Source organism: Acipenser ruthenus, chromosome 26, assembly GCF_902713425.1.
Source record: "Acipenser ruthenus chromosome 26, fAciRut3.2 maternal haplotype, whole genome shotgun sequence".
In the NCBI taxonomy this organism is placed as follows: domain Eukaryota; kingdom Metazoa; phylum Chordata; class Actinopteri; order Acipenseriformes; family Acipenseridae; genus Acipenser; species Acipenser ruthenus.
The window spans coordinates 26,067,055-26,091,209 of NC_081214.1; the positions used below are offsets into that span (position 1 = coordinate 26,067,055).

The window sequence follows — 24,155 nt, forward strand, 5'->3', positions numbered from 1 at the left end:
GATTTATCACGGTTTTTGCACCAAAAGGCAATTTGCACCAATGCTACGAAGCAAGTAATAATCATCTCAGAAGGTCCAATTCAGGTGCGATCATCTATCATTGCAAACTGGTAACCTCAAGCCACAGCAAGCCTGGAGACATCAGATTTATTTTTGCAACAACAGACATTGCTCTAAGTAAGTTCTTTCACTTTTTTTGTTGTTGATAATACTTCTTTATTAGTGCGCAGAAAAAATCTAACATTTACAAAAATTGACACGGGACTTAAGACGTTGACTTTTCTACACTGAGTTTACCAGTGATCGTAGAGCAGTGACGCACCCAGTTTCCTTTCCCATAAGCTGTGTATACGGGTTGTGCCTTCCAAGCCAGTGCTTTTCTGCTGCATATAAAGATGATTGGATTTGCTTGAAACATGCACAGCTGGTCCATCTGTAAGCAGTGCGGGTCTGTTGAGCACATGTTTCTAATCCAATTAAAAGAATTTTGTATGAAATAAAAAAGCCATGCATTTTGAAAGTAGTGCTGGCACCAAATAAGCTTTGTTTACTGTGTTTATAAACCAGAACCGAAAATGTGCGTGAAATGCCGGCTATTTCTCTGAGCCACACAGTTGGACCGTATTGCTGGGGCAGATGAGATCTGGAATGATCTCTCGTGTTAGGAGTATTGGTCCCCTGTGTCTGTGTGTGGTGTCAAAAGAATTTTATTTTACTATGACTCAATCGTTTTAAAGGCAGGCTTAGGGAAAAAAAGTAACACCTATAATTAAAAGGAACAGCACTCTTGAAAACATTCCAATTTGTGTCGATTGTTTTTAATTTCATGCTGATGAAATCGGTGCATGACATTGCATGACATACACATTCGTTGGTTCTGCAGTGCTAAACCACAATACAGTTTGGTTTTGTGTGGCTCCCAGGTTACACCAGTGCAGTTATTTTACTGCCTTTCTCTTCCCTCTTTTAAATCTCATTATGTCCATTGTCCATTCTGAACTACATACATGCATGCATGAGAGAATTCCTGCTTTCAACATGCCCTCACATTTCTAAGCTGTGGGTATATATGCAGATTAATGGGCTAGATTCAAATCATCATTTGTTTTCAGAAAGGGAAAAAAGCACCCAATAAAGTTACCAAACCAGACATAACAACTCAGATATTTAATTTCGGAGCTTTTAAATCGTCTTAAGTTGTTTCTTGTTTTCTTTAGAGTCGGTGTAGTCGAATACAAACGCAGAACCTGTGGTTGGAAGTTTTAGATAACTGTGATCTAGAAAAATGTGCCCCTCTTTCACGTGAACTGCTAAACCAATATAGAACTGGAAATGAACCAGTTAAACCTTCTCGTGTTTGACAACGGATCACAAGACCAGATTATTAGCTTTGGCCTGTAAAAATCCTGCTATGAGCAATACATGTTGCCTCTAATCCCTTGGAAACCTCCTTTCAGCGTTTTAGAACCAGTTATTAGATACTCCAGAGCTATGAATGATCCCTGTCGCCACTTTTTCTCAAAGGCTGTGCAGACAGTCAGATGTCATGAAGTTGTCATATTTTCCTTATTCATGTGTTTTATAAATATCGAGGTCAATTAATACATTGCAGACAATGATAGAATTAGGGTTTTTGGAAAGTTGAGATGGGTTTTGTAAAGTAATGAGAACTACTTTGGTTCTTTTTGTAGAAAGGCCAAAAAACTAACGGATAATAATTGCATTTGGACTCGTTTTCTCATGTACAAATTGTAAGAGATAATTGAGGTGATTCAGACACCCCACTGACATCTTGTGTTAGTCTACTAGCATATTTAACACAGATTTATGTTTTGCTTTTCAGTTTAAATTTAATTGAAACGAGAGTGAGTGGTGTTCTTTTTCTCCTTTTAAAAGTACATTGGGGGCTAAAGAATACAGACAAGGCAACAGGGCTGATGATCTCGAGTCATTAGAGGCACACGTTTCGGAGGACGCGTGTGTCCATCTTCATCTCTCCCGAGTCAGCACAGGTGGCAGCGCTGAGCCTGGTTGAAATAAAAATAATCAGGCTTTCCGATACTTTTGTTGCTTTGCACATACATATCGCATAATTTAGATTTTTTTTCTGTGCAGAATTCCCTGGAGTGTAATTAAATACAATGCTGCTTGGGGTAAAACTGCTGTTTTTTAAAGTTATAGTGGAGAAAAATGGAAGAATATTATTATTATTTATTTATTAGCAGATGCCCTTATCCTGGGCGACTTACAGTTGTTACAAGATATCACATTATTTTTACATTATTTCGTTTACATACAATTACCCATTTATAAAGTACCTTGCTCACAGAGCAGTATCCCCCACTGGGGATTGAACCCACGACCCTCTGGTCAAGAGTCCAGAGCCCTAACCACTACTCCACACTGCTAATATATCTAGGTGTTTGAACTGTGTTTCAGTGAAATGTTGCCAAAAGGTTACTGACTTCAAATGAGCCAACTGCTCACCCAAGCCAACTTTCCTTGCACTGTAGCATATCAGCATTTCCAGCTAGAGAAGATATTATGGGATAGAGTGCTCAAGATGCAATGTTTAAGTCATTAGCTTATTTTTTTTCTTTTTTGATCAAAGTAACTTTGCTTGAAGACAAAGATGCATATGTTTTATTCTGTTATTTCCCAGTTGTTTTGGACAAGGCAATTCATGGATGACTTTGGTTAATAGCCCAAAATAGCCTGACTGATCCTGTGCCCAAACTGCGGGTTTTCTTTATGAAGGAGACAAAAAAATGTACTGCAATTGGAACCTGAGGTTACTTGAAGAAAGGCTTTATAATTAAAACTGGGAGTGCAGTGGTATGTGAGTAATGCTTTAATAAAATGCTTGACAATTAAAGGATAGGTTATATCTGGTAATGTGATGACAGGTCATATTGTACAGGAGTTGTACTGACAGACTGGAGAATTGCAGTCAAGAAGCTGCTTGAGATTCTGGGATTTATAAACTACCAACAACCGAACGAACAAGATGGGCCAAATGGCCTCCTCTCGTTGTGTGTATATATATATATATATATATATATATATATATATATATATATATATATATATATATATATATATATATATATAAATTATTAATATTAATATTATTATTATTATTATTATTTTATGCATATGAACATGTATGTACAGAACACATGCAAAAAAGGACTGAACAAGTGCTTTGGCTAAATAGGGACAGTCTCCACGTATATGCAAAATACATTTAAAAAGCTTATCTGCTGTAGACAGTGTTTATGTACACAGTAAAATAAAGTTAATAAAATCAAATAAAATAAATCTCTTAAGAAGAAAGAAAGTGCCTGCTAATGCTATGTGAAAATCACCCAAGTGGTATTCAAATTAAATGCAAATGTTTTGTTTGTTAGTTTATTAAATGAACATGATTCAGCCTTTTGTTACAATGTGTACTTTTAACTTGTGTTTTTGTTGTTAATCACTGAAGAATATTCAGATTTGTAGTGTCTGGTATTGAGGGTAGTGTTGTTCCCAGACAGGGATAGCCTGAGGTGGCTGGAGAAGGGAGCAGCTGTAGCTGTACTTGTTACTGCAAAGTCCCATCTTCAGATATCCCTGCCAAAGTAGGTCATGGAGATTATGAGGACCTCTGGTGGAAAGTGGATACAGCAGGAACACCTGAGCAGAGACTCAGGCGAAATCTGAATATTGAGGTGTTTAGTGTTCATGTTAGAAGCACTCTTATTCTGGAATCTGTGGAGGGGGTTCTTTCTCAGCAGTGAAGTTACAGTATTACTTCTGAAGGCAGCATACAAAAAACCAGAGAGGTCCCACCTGAAGAGTATTTAAAGTTACCCTACAACACTGATATTTCATTCCCACATTTAGCACTGGATTCTAGTGCAATAGCTCTTGAGCTAAACTTGCAGCACTATGAGGCATTGACATGCTATGCGCTGTGGCTTGCTGTTCCTCATCTGCGGCATATCAAGCGAAGGATGTTGATTCATACTCTATTCTTGGTCATAGCACACTGTCTGCATTGAGATTTTGACCAGAATTGCTGCTTCAATATTCCATCTAGAGACAGACAGACAGACAGAGAGAGAGTGACTGAATCTTTAATGTCTTGGGGAGAGGGTCGTGTTTTCTCACACTCACATCACCGCTGTCGTGCAAATCCACTGCCAGCAGTCAATGCTGAGTTGTGGATACAGCTGTGCACCATCTGGCCAGCGCGGCTGGCTAAGCAAACATCTGGAAGTCTTTGCCGTGACGGGACCCTCGATCACAGTGTGCATTGTGAGGAGAAACCCTGGGCTTATGAGGTGAGAACACATTGGCGACAGGGCTGTAACTCATTTCAGCTTGCCTGACGTGTGGTCGGCTGTGTCGGACATGGTCATGCCTGTGGCGTGCTGCAGAGGCTCCGAGCTTCTGAACCGTCCCATTCAGTGACTGCAAGTCATGCTCTTTTGTGTTCTATTTGTGTTAGGGTTTCTTCTGGCTTCTCATTGCCCTTCAGCAGAGTAGTGAAAAGGCAGGGATATTGACTGCAGGCCACACAGCTTTGTTTCCTTAGTAATTTAGTTAATGTGTGGCGGTTCATTGTTGTAGCCACTCGAAACTAATTATTTAAAATAGTTCCGCCCCAAATGATGTTTTCCTGGTTTTGACCTTGTTGTGCACGTCGGACAAGAAACCCGAGCGAGCCTCATTGAAAAAAGATTCTTCTTGAGACGACTCCTGACCCCAGAGAGACTGCAAAGCGATGAATGTGTCAGAAATGCACGTTGGTCAACGTTCTCTCTCCCCCAACCTCCAAACAGACCAATTACTTATAGCTTGGGTGTGGGAAAGCATGCAGGGAAAACTGCTGTTTACAAATATAATTTCTCATCCCGACCACAGTTGCATGAAAAGAGAAGACACTGAACCAAACCGGGGTGTCTATTTACCAATAGGCGCAGTGGTAAACCAAAGAGACGGGCCAGGCTGTGGCCGGCACCACGATAGTCTGCTTCCTCTGGGTCACGTGTTACAATTATACCTAAATTGTTGTTGGTGAGTTGGGAGTCTTCAAATGATCATGGAACACCACAGTCCAAGGAGGGCTTAGTTTCGGATGTTAGGGCCACGAAGGCCTCCTCTGTCAAGAATACTTCTGTGCTTGACCCTGGTTGTTCTCAGAATAAATCCTCGAGGTCAGACAGTATATATAGTACATGCTGTGGGCCTGGAAAACGCAAGTCAAAATGTGACTCATGAACTTCAAAGCTTGGAAAACTTAATTAAATGCATTTTGCCACTACTGCAAAAGAAGAGTTATTGCTGGTTATCCGAGCAGTCACACGGTATAAAACTCACTAAGCATTGCATGTTTCTCTTACATAGGGAGACATCTTCACTTTGTCTGCAATGTACAGTACAAAGGGACAGCACCAGCATTTCTACAATTCAAATAAAGCTGTCTTGAAAGCACTGGAAAGACTTCAAATTAGAGGGAAAAATGGATTGTGAAACTTTTGCCTATATTTCAACTTTTCCTTTTTGTAACTCCTAAACCCAGTATTTGTGTGGAATTGTTGGGTTAGGTAGGCAAATCTGGAAATGGATATGGTTTGATATTAACCCTTTCAACACTGCCATCCTCTAAAGAGCCTAGGAAAAATAACTGACTTCTCATCAAGTCAAGGTATTGGGGTATGCCCTAATATAATTTGTATAGGACGTACTTCCATTAGACACTGAAACTCTTGAATTGGTTATTGCAGGGTTGTCTTGTGGCAAAGTAACTTAGTGTTGACAGATTACACAGATGCAGTCGTTGTAAAGATCCCCTTACACAGGTGTTGATTAATGTTACTTGATACAGTGCCAGAACAGCATCCCAGTGCAAGCTGCTGCCTTCAGTAGTGGTGGTGTAATTGATTATACTCTAGCACAGGGACAGGTGTACATCCATATAGAGGCACAAGTAACACTCAATTTTCACAACTTTCATCTGTCTCCTTCACAAGCTTCAAGTGGTTTCCTTAGCTGATGCACATTTTGACACACTGACTACCATGCACACGTTTTATTGTGACAATAGAATCCATTTGAAACTACAGTACTGTGTTCTGTGTTTGCATACCAGCTGGCCCCAAGTGGGAAAGCACTTCATTTTAAATTGCTTACAATAGTAAATGTATGCCATGTGTAGGGACTAGAGCTACTGTAATTATAAGCAAATGGAATTTCTCAAACAGAAAAATAAAATGAAAAAGAAAAGGGCGGAGCTCTGCAGTATTGTTTGGCTTTGTCCGACAGGTGCTGAGGGGCCACTTTTCAGGTGTAATAAGTTCTTTCATGGCACGAAAATGATTCCCATTTGAAACTGATGAAAACTAGAGGTGAGGCAGGTGGCTTGAATCGGCGCCTTTTCTTAAGAGCATGTCACTTCTCCTGATCCGTGGCTAGTTTGTTTTTGAAGGAAAGAATAAGCATTTCTTTAGCTGCCAAATGCGTTCCAAGTGTTAATCTGAACTGTAACTCCCAGTGGTGTAAGCGCTGTGAACGCAGCCACCCACCAAGCACGGCCCAGTCGGGTTTCACAATCGGGGGGCTTTGAAAATGCACTGTTTCTAGTGATTTATAAACAAACGGAGAGACATGTCAATTAAACAAGCTGGCTGTTTATAACACAAGACCACACCTCCATATTATATTTCGTTTCAGGTTTGACTGGTTAAGTTCATTTAACCTCGCTCCACACTCACTCCCGGTGTGCAGTATTGGGACCCTGAATTCACTTCCGGTGTGCAGTAATGGGACCCTGTCTGAAATGTGCCCCCCCTCTCACAAACCCTCAGCTAACGCTGGGTCAGGTGGATCCCTACAGGGAGTAAAACTACAGTGTTGTGGCAGGATAAATGAACTGCACCCCATTTTAAAGAGAAAATTAAGTCTGGAAAACTAAACAATTGTCAGGAAAACGAGAGTGGAAAGTTGTTCTGCTGATGAGAGGTAAAAAATTGTTTTTGAAGCTCTAGTTCCTGGAAAGGTGGATGGGGGATGGATGATAATGGTTTTAGATACAGGAGCAGTGAAAATGATTGAACTTAAGAGACTGCATCTTGTAAGAGAGAGTCGGTGTCAGTCTTGGGAAGGTTTTGCAGTAATAATGTACAAATCTCTTGCCTCAAGAAATAAATGCCTTTGTTATGGAAGGTAATAAAATCCCATACTGCCAATTGACTTTAACAAGCACTTCTGCCAGATTCCCTAATGTTTCATGTTTGATGTAATGCATGCTGGTTTTCTTTTGTTTTTGCTCATGACATTGTGTTGATGTATTTGTGCCAGGAGCTACGGTGAGCTTCTTAAAAGACAACCTAATAAAATGTCAACTTGCAGTATATCAGACCGTAGACCTTGAAAACAGTTGCTTATTCAAACCAGTTTGGTTTAGCTTCTTTCGTGAAAACGTCTATTTTTATACAGTGGCCCACACTCCCTCCCATCGGCAGTCCTCTTAACAAAACAAATTTTCTTGAGGGAGCAAGGATTTTTTTCCCAGGTTTTCCTGGTCTTTGCCCTTTGGGTTTAACCACTACTTGCGTTTGCTTGATCTGTAATTAAAAACAGCCCTGTATTTCTGATTCATCAATTAGCATGACATCAGTCCCTGTATTAATCCTATCAAGAAAACCAACATTTCGCTTCATCCTGTCTTCAGAGTGCTGGGTATGACAGTTGTGAAAACATACAAACGCTGAAGCAGCTGCTACATGTTTTGAGTCCATGGTCAGTCTTCAAGTTTTAAAAGTTTTTAAAGCCAGCGCAAAGTGACGTTTATGAATGAAACTTCTCAAAACACAAGCTATATATTGCTGGTTTTATACAGTTAAATCTGGCTGTAAAACCAGGACAGTGTCTCTTTTTAATAAAGGTTGATAGCCAGTGCTCTGACCCGAGATGACTCATGAAAAGCACCCTCTAAATCAGTTAAAAGGGGATTCACTTGATTCCTCCATTCACAGAGCACATTGGGTTCTTGAGTGGATTCAGCTTTAAAACCCTTTTTGTTTTTTGTTTTTTTGTAGAAATGTTAAAATAAATACCCTCTGGGGTTTCTTTTATTCAGTTTATACATAACTGCTTGTTTTTGTAAAGTGTTGAGGAACACTTCCTGTAAGCTGGTGGATAAAGAGGCTTTGTAACTACATCTGGGCTCTCCTGCAAAGCTGTCCACAGCTAACTTAGATTTGCTTACTTTGGAGAGACGCAAACGGAGCTAAACAAATGCATTATCTCAAATGTAATCAAACATATATTATTCCACCCTGCCTTGCAGTCTTCACTCTAGAAATTATTATTATTTGTTTATTTAGCAGACACCTTTATCCAAGGCGACGTACAGAGACTTGGGTGTGTGAACTATGCATCAGCTGCAGAGTCACTTACAATTACGTCTCACCCGAAAGACGGAGCACAAGGAGGTTAAGTGACTTGCTCAGAGCCACACAATGAGTCAGTGGCTGAGCCAGGATTTGAACCGGGGACCTTCTGGTTACAAGCCCTTTTTTTTAACCACTGGACCACACAGTCTCCTACATTGAAGTGACATACATTAATGTCAGTTAGCTTAGCTAAACACTGAAGTGGTTCAATAGTAATTACACTTATTTTTATTATGTAGAAAATATATATACAGACGTGCTCAAATTTGTTGGTACCCCTCCACAAAAAACGAAGAATGCACAATTTTCTCTGAAATAACTTGAAACTGACAAAAGTAATTTGCATCCACCATTGTTTATTCCATATTTAATAGAAATCAGACTTTGCTTTTGATTTTTTTATTCAACATAATATTGTAAATAATAAAACAAATGAAAATGGCATGGACAAAAATGATGGGACCCCTAACCTAATATTTTGTTGCACAACCTTTAGAAGCAATCACTGCAATCAAACATTTTCTGTAGCTGTCAATGAGACTTCTGCACCTGTTAACAGGTAGTTTGGCCCACTCTTCCTGAGCAAACTGCTCCAGCTGTCTCAGGTTTGATGGGTGCCTTCTCCAGACTGCAAGTTTCAGCTCTTTCCATAGATGTTCGAAAGGATTCAGATCAGGACTCATAGAAGGCCACTTCAGAATAGTCCAATGTTTTGTTCTTATCCATTCTTGGGTGCTTTTAGCTGTGTGTGTTGGGTCATTATCATGTTGGAGGACCCATGACCTGCGACTGAGACAGAGCTTTCTGACACTGGGCAGTACGTTTCGCTCCAGAATGCCTTGATAGTCTTGAGATTTCATTGTGCCCTGCACAGATTCAAGGCACCCTGTGCCAGGTGCAGCAAAGCAGCCCCAAAACATAATCGAGCCTCCTCCATGTTTCACTGTAGGTATGGTGTTCTTTTCTTTGAAAGCTTCATTTTTTCATCTGTGAACATAGAGCTGATGTGACTTGCCAAAAAGCTCCAGTTTTGACTCATCTGTCCAAATGACATTCTCCCAGAAGGATTGTGGCTTGTCAATATGCATTTTAGCAAATTCCAGTCTGGCTTTTTTATGTTTTTCTGTCAAAAGTGGAGTCCTCCTGGGTCTTCTTCCATGGAGCCCACTTTCGCTCAAAAAGCGACGGATGGTGCGATCAGAAACTGACGTACCTTCACCTTGGAGTTCAGCTTGTATCTCTTTGGCAGTTATCCTTGGTTCTTTTTCTACCATTCGCACTATCCTTCTGTTCAATCTGGGGTCGATTTTCCTCTTGCGGCCGCGCCCAGGGAGGTTGGCTACAGTTCCATGGACCTTAAACTTCTTAATAACATTTGCAACTGTTGTCACAGGAACATCAAGCTGCTTGGAGATGGTCTTGTAGCCTTTACCTTTACCATGCTTGTCTATTATTTTCTTTCTGATCTCCTCAGACAACTCTCTCCTTTGCTTTCTCTGGTCCATGTTCAGTGTGGTGCACACAATGATACCAAACAGCACAGTGACTACTTTTCTCCATTTAAATAGGCTGAATGACTGATTACAAGATTGGAGACATGTGTGATACTAATTAAAGAAACTAATTAGTTTGAAATATCACTATAATCCAATTATTTATTATCTTTTCTAAGGGGTACCAACAAATGTGTCTAGGCCATTTTAGAGTATCTTTGTAGAATAAGCAATAATTCATCTCTTTTCACAGCTTCTTTGCTTTATTCTATGACATACCAAAGGCATGCAAGTATACATGATAAAATAGCTTTTAATTTCATCACTTTTCAGGAGGAATGAATTATTTCAATGAGCTGTAAGGGTACCAACAAATTTGAGCACGTCTGTATTTCACAACCTTTCTCCTGAAGGTTCTTGTGCTTGGAAAAATGCCACTCCTAACATCTTTAGCCACCGGCTAATTCTTGCTATTCTTCCAAATTCAGCCCCATCCTTTTTAAAGCTTTTGAAAAAGAAGACTTATGTACTTATTTACAGCTGCTGGGTGCTCGCTGCTTGTTCCAGAATAGTCTTGTCTTTGCACAGCATTTCTTTTTGGAATTTGTTTTTTTGTCAGCAGTTGGATATAAAAAAAAAAAATGTTAACTGTAATGTGAGCCATAGAGAACTGCTGTACTTTTTCTAATGTCTTGCCTGTTCAGGTTGTATGTTCAGAAAAATGTATGTAGTTGCAACCTGTTCTTTTAGGCCCCTCGTTGAAACAATATGAACCCTGATGTGCTGATGGTGCCCATCCATCTGTCCGTGTGCCACACTGGACAACACCAGAACTGACTTGATTTTGCACCGGTCTTCACCACACTTTCATCATGAACCTTGTATAGATGTTTCGGATTGCATTAGGGTACCTTTCAGGTTCTGTGTGATTATTACATGATTAAGAGGACCCCTGTAAGTGCCTGCAGTGGTTTACAATGTCTTGCACAACACTGACATTTCAGTGGGACCCGAGAGCCCAAAACCAGTATTCTTTCTGGAATTTAGCACAACTTGATTTTTCGTTGATATTTAAGCCCGTAGATGTTGATCAGCAAAGCTGGAAGTGTCAGATTAGCCCCGTGCTGCTGAAATATGAAAATGAGTAATGTATAGCTACAGTACACCAAACTAATTACTGCAGCAGTGGCCTGGGGCTACAGTATTCCTCTACTACTACAGTATTCTGTAGCATTCCTAAACGTCATATTACCATTGTACCTGCCAGCAAACGTTGTACACGTCGCTGCAAGACTGAAATGAAGAAATCCTGATCCATGCTGTCATTAGAAATGGGCTCCCTGGAGACGCCCAAACAGCTGGTTTGACGTTTTCATTTGTTTTTCACTTGATCGACCTGAGATGACCCTGAAGGATCCAGGCTACTGTTACCCCCCCTTCTTCTTCCACTCAATATACAGCATGAACCTGACTGAAAGTGAAACCCCCAGACGGTCTTCTGCAGCACGAATCTCATTAATTATTCAACAACTTAGTTTGCATCTTCTGCCCTCTGGCACTCCATGCAGGTCACCAGCAAGGTCGATAGAATGGTCTTCGAACCAGACTGTGCTAGTTTTTTAAGCCTTCCTGGAGATGCAGGGGACCACACCTTGGGTGATCAGGGTGCGGCTGATCTACTGATATAATGGACGGGGTTCATCATTGGAGGTCTTTCGTGTATTAATATCTAGTTCATCAGGGGCGACGAGGTAGGGTGCTGTAAAACCTGTGTGTACAGTGTTTAGTACGGTACAATTTTTTTTGGTTGTCTGTTATTTCAGCATACCTATTCACAAAGCAAGTGTGAGAAGTGCCTCTTTTTGTATTTCTTATTACAGTACTTTGGGTTGGTGAGACCTCAAACCGGATGAGAGACTATATCGTGTTCTGATAACTCAAAGGAAACTGGCACCTGCTCTGGTGTTGGTTACAGAGTCAGGTTGCCCAGTCTAGACAGTGCGTCTCACTGTTCTGAGTGCCTGGCTCAGTAGGGTGAAGTTTCATGGTCAACATTTGTTCTTATTACCATTTTTCGGGTCGTCTATAAACACAGATTGCATTTTATGCTTAATATCGGACTGTTCTTGCAACTGGCATTCATTACGTACAAAAGTGCTTTGGGATGTTATAATGAACCTTGATTTTAAAAATGACTGATTCATGTTTACCCGATCCTTTTGAGTTTAATGTCTGGTATTGCTATAAATGATCCAAGGATAATATTTAAATAAATGACTTTAGCTTCGTAACCCAACCAATCAGTGATGTGGGTTTCGGTACACTCAGCCTAGCAAGGTCTTAAAACCATTTCTGAGTTTTGAGATTGCAAGATGAATGAAAAGATTAGGGAATGTTTGCACAAAGTAAGCCTGTAATTGTTATCCTCGGGTTGCAATAATAAAAGAGCACTTTTAAATCAAATCACACAGAGTTACCTTCTATAGATATCAAAAATGATTCTTCCATCCCACCCTGCTTATTATTCTGTGTCGTTCGCGGTGCATCGTCATTGTATAGAAATATGTGCCAGTTCCGTTCCGAATGATGCCCTTTTGTTTACTGGCACAATAAGCAGTGTTTTTCCATGAAAGAAAATACTTTATCCTGATGAGTACTTTGAAGGATCATTAGGGATCTGTTATCCTGTCACTTTCTATAGTTTCTTTTAAAGAGCTTTATTTGTACGTTGCTTGCTCAGCAGTTGTCTGAGAGCTGGATTTTTGGTTTTATTGCTGGAAACTGCTGAGCGCTAACTTTACTGCGCCTGCAGGCGTCGGAGATTTCCATTTGGGTTATTGTCATGCAGACATGACAGATCTTTTCAAAAGGAACAGCATTTGAAGAGATGTTTTAAAGGCAGGTTCTATAGCAACAGCAGGAGCAGTACACAGGGCTTATGTTATTGATGTAGTAATGCAATTACTGAACCCATGCAAAGTGTCAATCTTTTTTTGTTTATTATGCCTAGGTTGCCAACCATGAACCAGGAGATTAAGGCAGGCCGCCCATACAGGAGAGTCTTTGTTTTGTAAGCACAGTGAAGCTCCTTTTAAGAAGAAAAAAAAAACACAACATGCACGGAGCTGACCATTGTCCCGCTTGTCTGCCTGTCAAATCAAAAACCAATGGCACAACCAACTTCAATCCAAAACAAATGTTTGTTATGACTTTCATATTCCCAGATTGATATTGGGGGACAGTGTCTGCTTTTCTGGCAAAGCGACAGCTACATGCACAGAGAGAGAATTTCATTTTCTGGTATCCTGCTCTAGACTGGTGTTCTCCATCTGCAGGGTGCTCAGAAAATAAGATCCAACTCTGACCGATAGATCTTCATTGCCATACGATAGGAGCTTCTGATACAAACTATCCGATACAAAAAGGTAGCTGAATCGCATCAATATCAGGGACCACTGTATATTTTATATACACCTGCCTGAACAAGAATCTACAATAGGTCTTGTACGTCTGTCTGGAATGTGTGTGACCATGACAGAGAATGTGTATGGAAAGTCTTGCAGTGCTTATGTTGGGTGGATTCCGAGCATCACTGCCCTCTCATCATCACTGAGCAAAGTGCACATGCTGTCGTATTCACATATACTGTTCTTCTATGCAGCGGCTGCTCCTTCTGTGGGTTGAAAACATTACTGTGTTGTGCAGAGCGTTACATTTTTTCCCCACAGTTGTTGCTTAGTTTATTAAGTGCTTGAATCCCTAGGGGGCCTCTATTTTTAAAGCTTTATTACCACGTATTTATAGCCCTGTAAAGCGATGCAGTTTGTTTTAGTAAGACATTTAAAATAAGGGGTTCAGTTATGCTGGTTCACTTGTTCTGAGCTACAGTAATTCCACTGTCTGCTAAATGGACTGTATCCTACCGTGACTAAAGCAGTTTTGTAATACACCCGCCCCTCGTTATACTGCGGATTCGAATATATATTGTGGTCCTGGAGTTGGCTCCCCATTTTTACTGTCTAACTGCGTATGTCTTAGCTGCAATATACATAGGCACTTAGAATTACTGTTCATTTTATTCCATACTGCACTAACTAACAACAATATACGAAGCAATTAAAAACAAAACATTAATATCGTACTGTTATCATATACACACGCACTGCACAATAACACAAAGCAAATTAAATATCTACGTGCTGAAGCGGTTTTTATTTTAGGCAATGAGGTGTTCACGTGTGGCAGCAATGCACCAGCAAGGCAGTGACGTCAGTTCCCTAGCAACAAGCCTCCTATATTGGGAATGGATTCTTTCAATGCAGCGGGTTTGTGCATTTGAGAAAGGCTCGTGAAATTAATTGGAGACTGAAGTTGATGAGAAGCAATTACCCTCCGCTGTACTAATTAAAACAGTGTGCTGCTTTTTATACGAAAAATGAGAAAGCAGGTTGCATAGAGGATTTATACTGGACCCTGACGCCCCCAATAAAACGAGGGAGTGGTTGTACAGTATTTGTTAGCCTATTTGTTTTTCTATGGGTCTCTCGCTATATCGTGGCCCTCGACATATAACAGATTTATGCTGGACCCTGACACACACAATTTCCTTTAAAGGCTATGCAGGAAAACAGGTTAGCTGTTTGTATAAATAGACAAACCTGTATAACACACATAAGACAGGCTCTTGGACAGGCTGGCTGCAATTTTGAGAAGTGCGGCATTAAAAGAAAATATGCTTATAAAAGAAGGGCTTTGATCACATTGTCCAGTTCACACGCATTGGAAATGTAGGATTTAGTTGGAATCAACTGAATGTTTCCAACCTTGGAGGGAGGCAAGATGAAAACCTATTGATCGGCTGTCTGTGATACTCAGACTAAGTCAATTGGTGGTGTAGACCTTGCTGTTTCAATGTGAAGACAGGCACTGAATCAAATACATTAATAGCACAATGTAACCAGTTAGGTTGCTGTGCATTGGGGAATAGCATTTGACTGATGTACCATAAAATGAGAAAGGAAAGGCAAAGGGTTCTCCTGTTACCAGAAGCAGGACTCTGTTGCCAGCTGTTATTACACATCTCAGGCTTGCTAATGAGTTGTGTCTCATGTCTACTTTCCATTCCATTCAGGTGTGTGTCAGCTGCTTCAGTCTCTGTCTCGTAACAAAGGAAGATAGGATGTTGATAAGGCTCGGCACATCCGTTCGGTCTCCTATTCTGCAGAGTCTGGCGTTTCCAAATACCTCTTGGAACTCAAACCCCAGGAATCCTCATCACGCGAGGAGCTGACACCTCCGGGGCTGAGCTTCCATTCTTTATCATACTCTCCATTTATCATACCTGTCTAATGAATCAGAGGATGTTATCTACGATCAGTACAAAACATGGCTCACAGTAGGGAGTCCGTTTTCCAGACAGCATTCGTCTCTGCACATTTTATGTTAAGCAAGTCCGAAAAAAATATGGGTATTCGCTTTCCAATTCTTAACAGAAACCTTTTACCACCTCTGCCAGCTTCGAGTTATATTGTTATATGAAAGAGTTTTACTATGTCAGCTGTAATGCTTTCAACGTTTTGCATGACAAATGATCAGTCATTGCGACATGTAATGAAAGCTGATCTGTGTAAAAAAAGAACATTTCATTGCAGTCTGTGGAAAAATAAAACCCATCCAGTTATTAAGATGGGCATTGCAAAGCTAATTTGTTCATTTAACCCTTACAAGCAAAGAAACAGAAATCTTCACTGACGGCAGTGAAATGTGCACCCCAGCTTAGAAAACCTTCGCAGCTCCTTCCCTATTGATTAAAGTTTACATGTGTGAAATACCAAACCTCTCAGTTGATTCAAGTTTACATGTTGTGAAATACAAAACCACTGGAGCAACTGCCATCTTTAATATTGTTGCCACATTTTTGCACAGCAATTCACACATGTTGGAACCATTGAGAACATTTGTCTGCCACATTGGGTGATTTATAAACACTTAGATACGGGATAGAGAGAGCGCATGTTCATTTTATAGTGACAATTGTCTTAGATCTAATTCTGATGGCTTCTTTAGAAATTCCTTTGGAGTATTTACATTACTATGTAGTTTCCTGCAATGTGGTGATGTCCACAGAATCATTAAGGAAACAAAGGAGTAAAGTATTGCCGACCTAATGCAACACATGCACCTGTCTTGAAACTTACTCTCTGGACCTTGGAGAGCCATGGAGAAGTGTCCCTGTTGGAATAGTTTTGAGTGAGTGATGTTTTGCCAGACTGATGCATTCCAAAATTATTTTTAAAAACTATTGGTACAGTTACCAAAACCAGAATTCTCCTAGCTAAAGGATGAGGACTTCAAATAATAAAAAAATAATAAATTCACCTTTCCCAAATCCAAGCAAAGCCCTCACTGTCCTGATTTTAAGGTGTTTTTTCCATCTTGTTCAAACTGAACACAGATCAGAGTGGAATCTGGGACTGCAGTGAAAACGATGGGTTTCCTGTTTCCTGTTGAGATTTCCAAGCCGTACGGTCAGACCTTCACAGTATTCATTGTATCTTGCTTTCTTTTTATCCTTCAGCTGGCTCGGTCAAATCAATTCAACGCTGCTGATCATCCTCGTCTCCCAGAAGAAAATAAGAGACCTATTCACCGAACAAAAAGAAGTCAAAATAGAGACAGGGATGGGGAAGGAGGTATGTGCATTTAAATAATTTTATTTACTCTCTTGTGTTGGGAGTCCCAATATATGCTGTTGAGTTCGACCTGTAAACTGCATATGGTAAGTCGGTCTCATAACAAGATTTCGTTTAACGGTGTTTTTTTGTCAATGTGTCGTCATAGTTTTTCGGTAAATGTAAAGAAAAAAAGGAACAATTGTTTAAAGTTCTCGTTGCCAATCCTTGATGTTATGATGGGTTGTCATGTAACACTTCTCTGTTTTATGAAATGAAAAAAAAAACATATACTCACACACAACAGGGAAAGGGGAGACAAAGATGAAATCAAGACTTGTTAGTGTTACAGCTTAACGATGCGTTTAAACACATTCTGATGAAAGAACTTGACCAACAAAAGACAAAAAATAAATACATACATAACTCTTCTGATTCGACCTGTCAAAATAAATAGACGACTGGCTTTCCTGTCGAGAGAGTGGATTCAGTTTTGTTGGCTTGCATGCAGACAGCTATAAGGAAGACGTGATGACTTGTTAACTGGCATGGCTGGAAGTAACACTATCCAAGTGTTCCAGTCTGCCGTTGCGTGTGAGTTATTATGCTGCTCCACCCATATCATATTTTTTGTAACTATTGTAAAGTCGCCTAAGCAGGGATTATCAGTTTCTGTGGATAATGGGCCCTGTTCACAAAGCTTTATCTTATTACATATTTGAAGACTTTTTTTATTAGGGTCATTCCAGCTCCAGTGGACCACATTCTAGGTTAGTTTTCTCTCTTTGCGGTTGATGATCCGTAAACCACGTGATGCAGAAAAGGCTGTGGTGTGTGTGTGTGTGTGTGTGTGTGTGTGTGTGTGTGTGTGCGCGTGCGTGCGTGCGTGCGTGCGTGCGTGCGTGCGTGCGTGCGTGCGTGCGTGCGTGCGTGTGCTGGACAGGAGGTGTGGAACTCGTACCACGATGTGGACGATTCATTTTTACCAAATTCATCTTCATGTGGCGAGGGGTCAAGCAACCCCTTGGCCCGCTTGAACTGGAAATGTCCTGTATTAATAAATGAATGTTGGTATCAATATAGCGGATATGCAGATTAGGATGTATGGTTGTAATGTCCTATAATGCTGCTAAAGAATTAGCTTTGAAAAGCGTTATTTAAAAAACAGTATGCACAGACGTATTGTGTATTTAAATGCAAGGTACAACAGAATGATGTTGCTAATTTAGAATTTTTGAGCACGATTTAGACTTTATTCCTAATATGTAAGAAACTCTTTATCAATTGTCACAACCAAATCTCCTCTGGTCAGTGCTTTAACCGGATACCATGTGATGGATATTCAATCCCTCGTACTGCTTGGAATATTCAAATAGTCGTGTTTCTTTAGTAATGGAAACGTGCCACGTCAATTTAAAATGTGAATACCAGCCTAAAGGATAGCCATTACTCATTGGACCCATTTACCATTTACCCTGAAGATCTGGGGTCAAACAGAATATATTGTAAGTTTCTTATTTAATTGAATGCTTTGTGGTCCAATGACAAGGAATATTTTACAGGTGTTTCATACTGACATTAAGAGGGGCCATTGATTTCAATAGTGATGCACTTTTGGAAGCAGAGAAGTCATTACCAAGGCTTCAGTCATGCTTTTGTTGGGGAAATTCAGTTTTTCCTTGTTTTAAAAGCAGCCAGTGCACCTTGGAGCTACAAGGGGAGTCGTCTGTTCTCTTTTAATGTATTTCCAGGGATTTCTCTGCAGATCAATTCAATTTGTTCCAATTTATAACATGTGATCCATGAAACAGTAATTGTGGAGATTTATTTATGATCTTTTTTTTTTTGTTTGTCTTAATCTTCCCTGGACAGATTTCAGACTAATCAGTGATGTTTTTATTAATCAAAGGTGAGACGGCAAAGGGTTTCAATCCACGCTAAACACTGTTATGATTGCGGGTTTCAGTCCACGCTAAACACTGTTATGACCTTTTTGGGCCATTTGTTTAAATGATACCAGATGTTTTTTTTTTCTTTTTCATTTTTTAAGAAAGCATTGTTCAATGAATTACTTTTTGGATATTAAAGGCAGACTATTGATAACATGTGGTGGTGTTTTAATAATAATAATAATAATAATAATAATACATTTTTCACAGACAACTAATCCTAGAATTTTCTAGACTGGTTTAACCCATTAAGTACCATTTAAGCTGTAAGTATTCTATGATACATTCTAAATCAATATTTCATCACAAAAACCTGTATCAATATTATTGTTTTAACCAGAATGAAGTAATGACTTTCCCTACTGCCGTGAGAGACGCATACCTGAGTTTCTGTGTCAGTGTTTGATTTCTGCCCGTAATTGTAACAGCAATTAACACTGTATGCTGTAATGCACCAAAAATGTGCCCAAACTCTTTTAGAAGCGCCTCCGTTTAGATGAGTTCTTGGTGTCTGTGATCTAATGTACTATAAAAGTAGTATTTCACACTGCCATTAAGAAGCAGTAAGCCTGAAGAAATTTGGCACATGGTGCTGATACTTACACATTCTTCAAAGGGTTAACCCGCGGTAGCTAAGCGTTGCTGTCATTAAATCCAGCGTGTGCAGCTTCGGTTATTTTTAGAAGCCACTGTAAATGTGTTTTTGGGGTTTAGAATTAATAAGTGGTGTTTCGGGCGTAGAAGAACAATGCATGTCCTCAAAGCAATCTAAAGGAAGGCTGGAGGGAAAGCAACACAACGTTTGTGTCACAGAGGCTAGTTGAGCCCATCTTTATTCACCTCCGCAGGGGATTCCTGTAAGCAGCAATTAAGAAATAGCTGCACAGCAGAGGATAAAAGAATCAGAAACCTCAACACATTCTTATATAGAAAAGGGCCGTTTGTTTACTTAACCAAACTGTCAAACGATATTGTGCAGTGAAGCGGAAGGTGTTTCCTCGGTTTTTAAGTTTTAGAGACTTTAAAGAATCCAGAAGAAAAGCAAACACACTTTTGAAAGAGTTGGCAGATGTTCTTGGTATGAAAGGGATGGTTTTATTTTAAACAATAGAGGTTTTTTTTATATATATTACACATTTTTTGTATTGAAGCAGCTAACATGTGGTTTCACTTGAAATACAGCTAATATACGAGAACCTTAAAAATGTTTGGCAGACTTGTAGAGTCTGGGCATGTTACAATATTGCATTTTTTTTCCTTTTATTTTCTGTTGAGAAAAGGGTGGTATGGTTGGCATCTTGCATCATGAACATATTATAACGGCGCCCCAGGATTCATCCTTGTAATTGCTCTGTGAATGGGCAGGCTGGTTTGATGTTAATCCAGGCCAGAAGACAGTGTAGGGAGTCTAGACACTGATTGTGGGTATAAGCACAGAGCACAATTATTTTAGTACTTTAATGTTTCAGACCAAGTTCCACAGTCCCATTCTATAACATGCAAGTCACACAGTCAGGTACTCCTGTTATTTACCCCACTAGTTAACCCACGTGATGCCAGATACACCTGATGCTGCACCTCCTCGCAACAGAGAGATATTCCACAGAGTGCAATGCAGTCTGGGGTGACGTTACTTAAAGGTAACCAATCATGCCAGTACCCGTGCTCAAGTTCAGTAATAAAATACTCCCCATCATTAGTTCTATTAACTCTGGAACTCTGAACCTGTAGAGGAATGCTTGTGCTTTCATAAGCAATCTTCATTGAAAGCTACAGAGTGGTAGTCATTTTCACCTGCTTGTCAAACACGGGGTGGGATTAGAAGGTCAGAGTTGTAAGTACTGTTACACACACATCTTAAAAGCATGCGACTGCAGCTGCTGTCTGTAAAGCCACTGGTATCTTATCCAGGCTTTATAATCAGCCAGCCAGGATTTTCATTTGTGACTTGCAGATTGTCAGATCACTTTATGTCCAGGTCTTGTCAGACGGGCAGCTAGTTTCTAACTCTGTGTTATTTTACTTTCAATCAAGGATGGATCCTTGCTTAATATGTTTATAATGTGGTGATCTTTCAAGACGAAACATACATTACATAATAGAATACGTACGGCAGCACTGAACAAACCGGAGCACCCACCGGAGACCTCAACAAAAGCCCTGGAACTGTTGAAAGAGTCTGAATAATCTCACGATACCATTTCAAAGCAGATCTAATTGGAAACATTTCCGGAAAGCTTTGGAAGTGTGGTGTGCGTCTTCTACAGTTCCGCACCTGGTTTGTGAGGGGAGGATGGCACCTGCGTTCTTTATGGAAGATTGAATATTAGTTTAGACAAAAACACTCTCACACCGTTTGCAACACAGGTGAACAGTGCCGGGGCTAGATTTGTGTTTTTAAAAATGTATTATTATTATTATTATTATTATTATTATTATTATTATTATTATTATTGCCTTAGAACTGGAGAAACGGTGCACTGTTGTTTTCTTGTCAGCTCTTAACCCATGGAAATGCACCTGGCTTTGCTTCCACTCCATGTTCAGCCTGTTATCAGAAGGAGAGTTTACAGCCTGGGTTGGCTGGCAATATAATTTAGGGTTCAGATAAGAACTGCTTTTAATATTTGCACATTACTTTTTTATTGTTTTAATCGCTACTTGAAACAGCAGTGGGGAAAAGACCTGTTAACCCAAGCTACTGTGTTTGTGAATGCTGATAGCTTTAGACAAAACGCTAAAGTCAGAGAACAGCAAGCCTGTCTTTTCAATGTGCCTGTTTTTTGGGTTTTTTTTTTTTGCGATTGCAAACAGATTATGTCTGCCCTGATAGTAGCTCAGCCAGGATTACAGAGGGATGGTTAAGACACAGACCAGCCAAACCACGCTGTGCATAGTTCCAATCCATGCAGTGTGTTGGCAATGCAATTAAGAGACCCACACTGGCAAATGGATGCCAGGAGATGCTCCCAGGGAATAAGGAACCAAGTCACTTGTGCATATTAACATTTCATTGTAAAGTATATGGATTGATAGACAATGGGCCATCAGGTTGGGATGCCAGGCACATGCAAATGAGGCCACAGGAGGGAATCCTGGGAAACCATTGTGTTCCATTAAGCGGTATTCATTTTAGGGGTAACCACGATTAACGTACCCGGGTGGAAGGGGGTTCAGTTTTGTAAATGTAAGGTTTTGGTTTGGTTCAGGCAGTATGGTTCATGGGGCAGTTTCTGTAGGGATTTGCCTAATAGTTTGATGAGCCTCTTAGTGAGTGATTGCATCTACCAACTCTAAAGAACTGTAGACTCGCACAAGTTTGCTGAAGGAGGCCTCAGGTTTCTCGGACAAAGATGTCGGTAACTGAGAATTTGCCAAAAGCTCGTTGCTCTTTCATGTCAGATGTATTTTCCCTCAATAAATGTGCGATTTGCCTTGCAAGCTTTTTACAACAGATGTGTTTTTGTTGTATGTGTTGTGAAAATGTGTTCTCAATCTCAAGTCAGTCTTTGATGCTAATTTGTTCCATTCATTAAACAGTTTTACCACTGTTTTTTTTTTCTTAGTCGAAATATGTTGCAGATGAGGCTGTGTGAATCTTTCAAGAAAGCAACCCTTTTAGGGACAGGCATTTTGGACAACATACAACGCTTGGATAAACACAGCAAATTGATTGTTCCAGACTTTTTTTTTTTTTTTAATCCCTCCATGCTGTGATAAAACAACCAATTCCTATTCACAGATGGCTCGCCTGTCATCTCTAGCAAAGTTTAATAAAGCATGCTAAAGAACAGGTATGGTAAACATGACAAACCAGGGTAAATGCACAGTATAACCAGGGTAAAAGCATGGCAAACCTGCAGAAATACTGTGCAATAATACTGTGGCAAACTTTTATAAGGGACCTGCTTACCCTCCTCTTAAAGCGATTTAGGACCATATTCTACAACCACAGGGTAACTTTCTGTGGTTTGCCTTTGTTTGCATGCTCAAGAATATATGATGATATTATATAGTATATAGTAAATGTGACTTGGGGGTTGATTTGTTCAACCAAAAGTCACAATGGATTTACTAGCATCACCCTGAACTATCTATCTGTGGTTATCCCGAGGTTACTCCTAGAATTTTTCCTGCGATCCAATAGGATTCCCCCAGTATTTTAATAATCCACCTGCATCTGACCCAGGCAGGGTATCGGTTCCTCAACTCTTACTCAGCTTGAAATGGAACCTTTTTACCTGTGAGATGCAGATCTACATCTCTATTGTACTGAGTCCCAAACGTACCATTTTGAAATGGTTATGTCATGGCATCTTCTGCTGCATCAAAAGCTGCCACCCCCTTGCACATGGTCTGCTCCTGCAGAATGGAAGAGGTGAAGCTTTACTAACCTACAAGATTCAATTAGAAAGGAATGCTTTGCAAATGTAGTCAAAGCTGAATAATCCAAGAGGCATGCTGGCAGTCAAAGTTTTGAGGAGTTCCTCGAGGAGGTGAGAGACGCCTCGCTACTTTCCTGGTCCAGCTGGAGGGGGAATAACCTCGCCTCCCAAACAACAGTATTGTGAAACACATGTGGGGGTTCAAACCACAACCATGTTCAAATAAAGCTGAATTGTAGGTTTGTTTGTTTGTTTTGTTTTCCAGCGGAACAGTTGCGTGTTCCTGTATGTTAAGCCTGTTGCCATAGTTATGACCCCAGGTTTCCGTGGGCTTGGTGGAACTGGAATTGTTTTCCTGCTCGTGGTGTACAGTATTCGTCAAGGTAGTTTTCAGAGTTCAGTGCAGACGACTGAGCCATCTGGATTCAGCGGGTGTAAAACCTGGATATATTACTGTCTTTTTCTCTCAACTGTTTTCTCACTTTCAGCTAAATATGGAACGGGGCCCATTGTGCATGATATTAAGCAATTACAAGCTTAATCCTCACAGACATAATGAAGTAAACAGTATGCCTGAGAGGCCCTGCTGTGTGTGGTGTTGACGCACGATATCCCAGGACTCTTTTCAAGTAGCGTGTATATTTGAAAAAGTGCTAATGTTAGTTATTGTTTATGGCATTGCAAAAAGCTGCAGTGAGGACGGACAGCCGGTGTCCCGTGCGAGTGTTCGTATTGTCTCATTGTCGGTGTTAAGGGTTTTAAGACAGCCGTTGTGTCGCGTGCGAGTGTTCATGTTTCCTCATCGGTGTTAAGGGTTTTAAGACCACCGGTGTCACATGCGAGTGTTCGTATTGTCTCATTATCGGTGTTAAGGGATTTAAGACAGCCGTTGTGTCGCATGTGAGTGTTCGTATTTTCTCATTATCGGTGTTGAGGGTTTTAAATCAGTGGTTCTCAAACTATGGGCCTGGCACCCTACCGGGGCAGAAGCAATGGCGTTCCATCAAAAAAAAAAAAAAAAAAAAATGAAGCGACTGATTCAAGCACAAGTAGTAGAAGTAAACGATACAGTGTAAGGTTTTTGAATTAACACTTTAAATTAGGCTTGAAGTTTCACAGTTTTTATAGTTAAAAAAAAAAAAATGCAGAAATGCCAGGGATGCAGGGATAGGATGACATCCTATTAGAAAATCTATCGGTACATAAAGGTGAA

General features: G+C 40.2%; 1 protein-coding gene across 4 annotated transcripts in view; it reads left to right on the forward strand.

The window, feature by feature from the left end:
- LOC117972087 (ectodysplasin-A-like) overlaps positions 1–24,155 on the forward strand; it is a 47,441-nt gene that overhangs the window by 15,950 nt on the left and 7,336 nt on the right. For all 4 annotated transcript variants that reach the window (XM_034920358.2, XM_034920360.2, XM_034920357.2 and 1 more), the window contains exon 2: positions 16,515–16,629. In XM_034920358.2, coding sequence (XP_034776249.2) covers positions 16,515–16,629 — 115 coding nt within the window. The remainder of the gene's footprint in view (positions 1–16,514; positions 16,630–24,155) is intronic.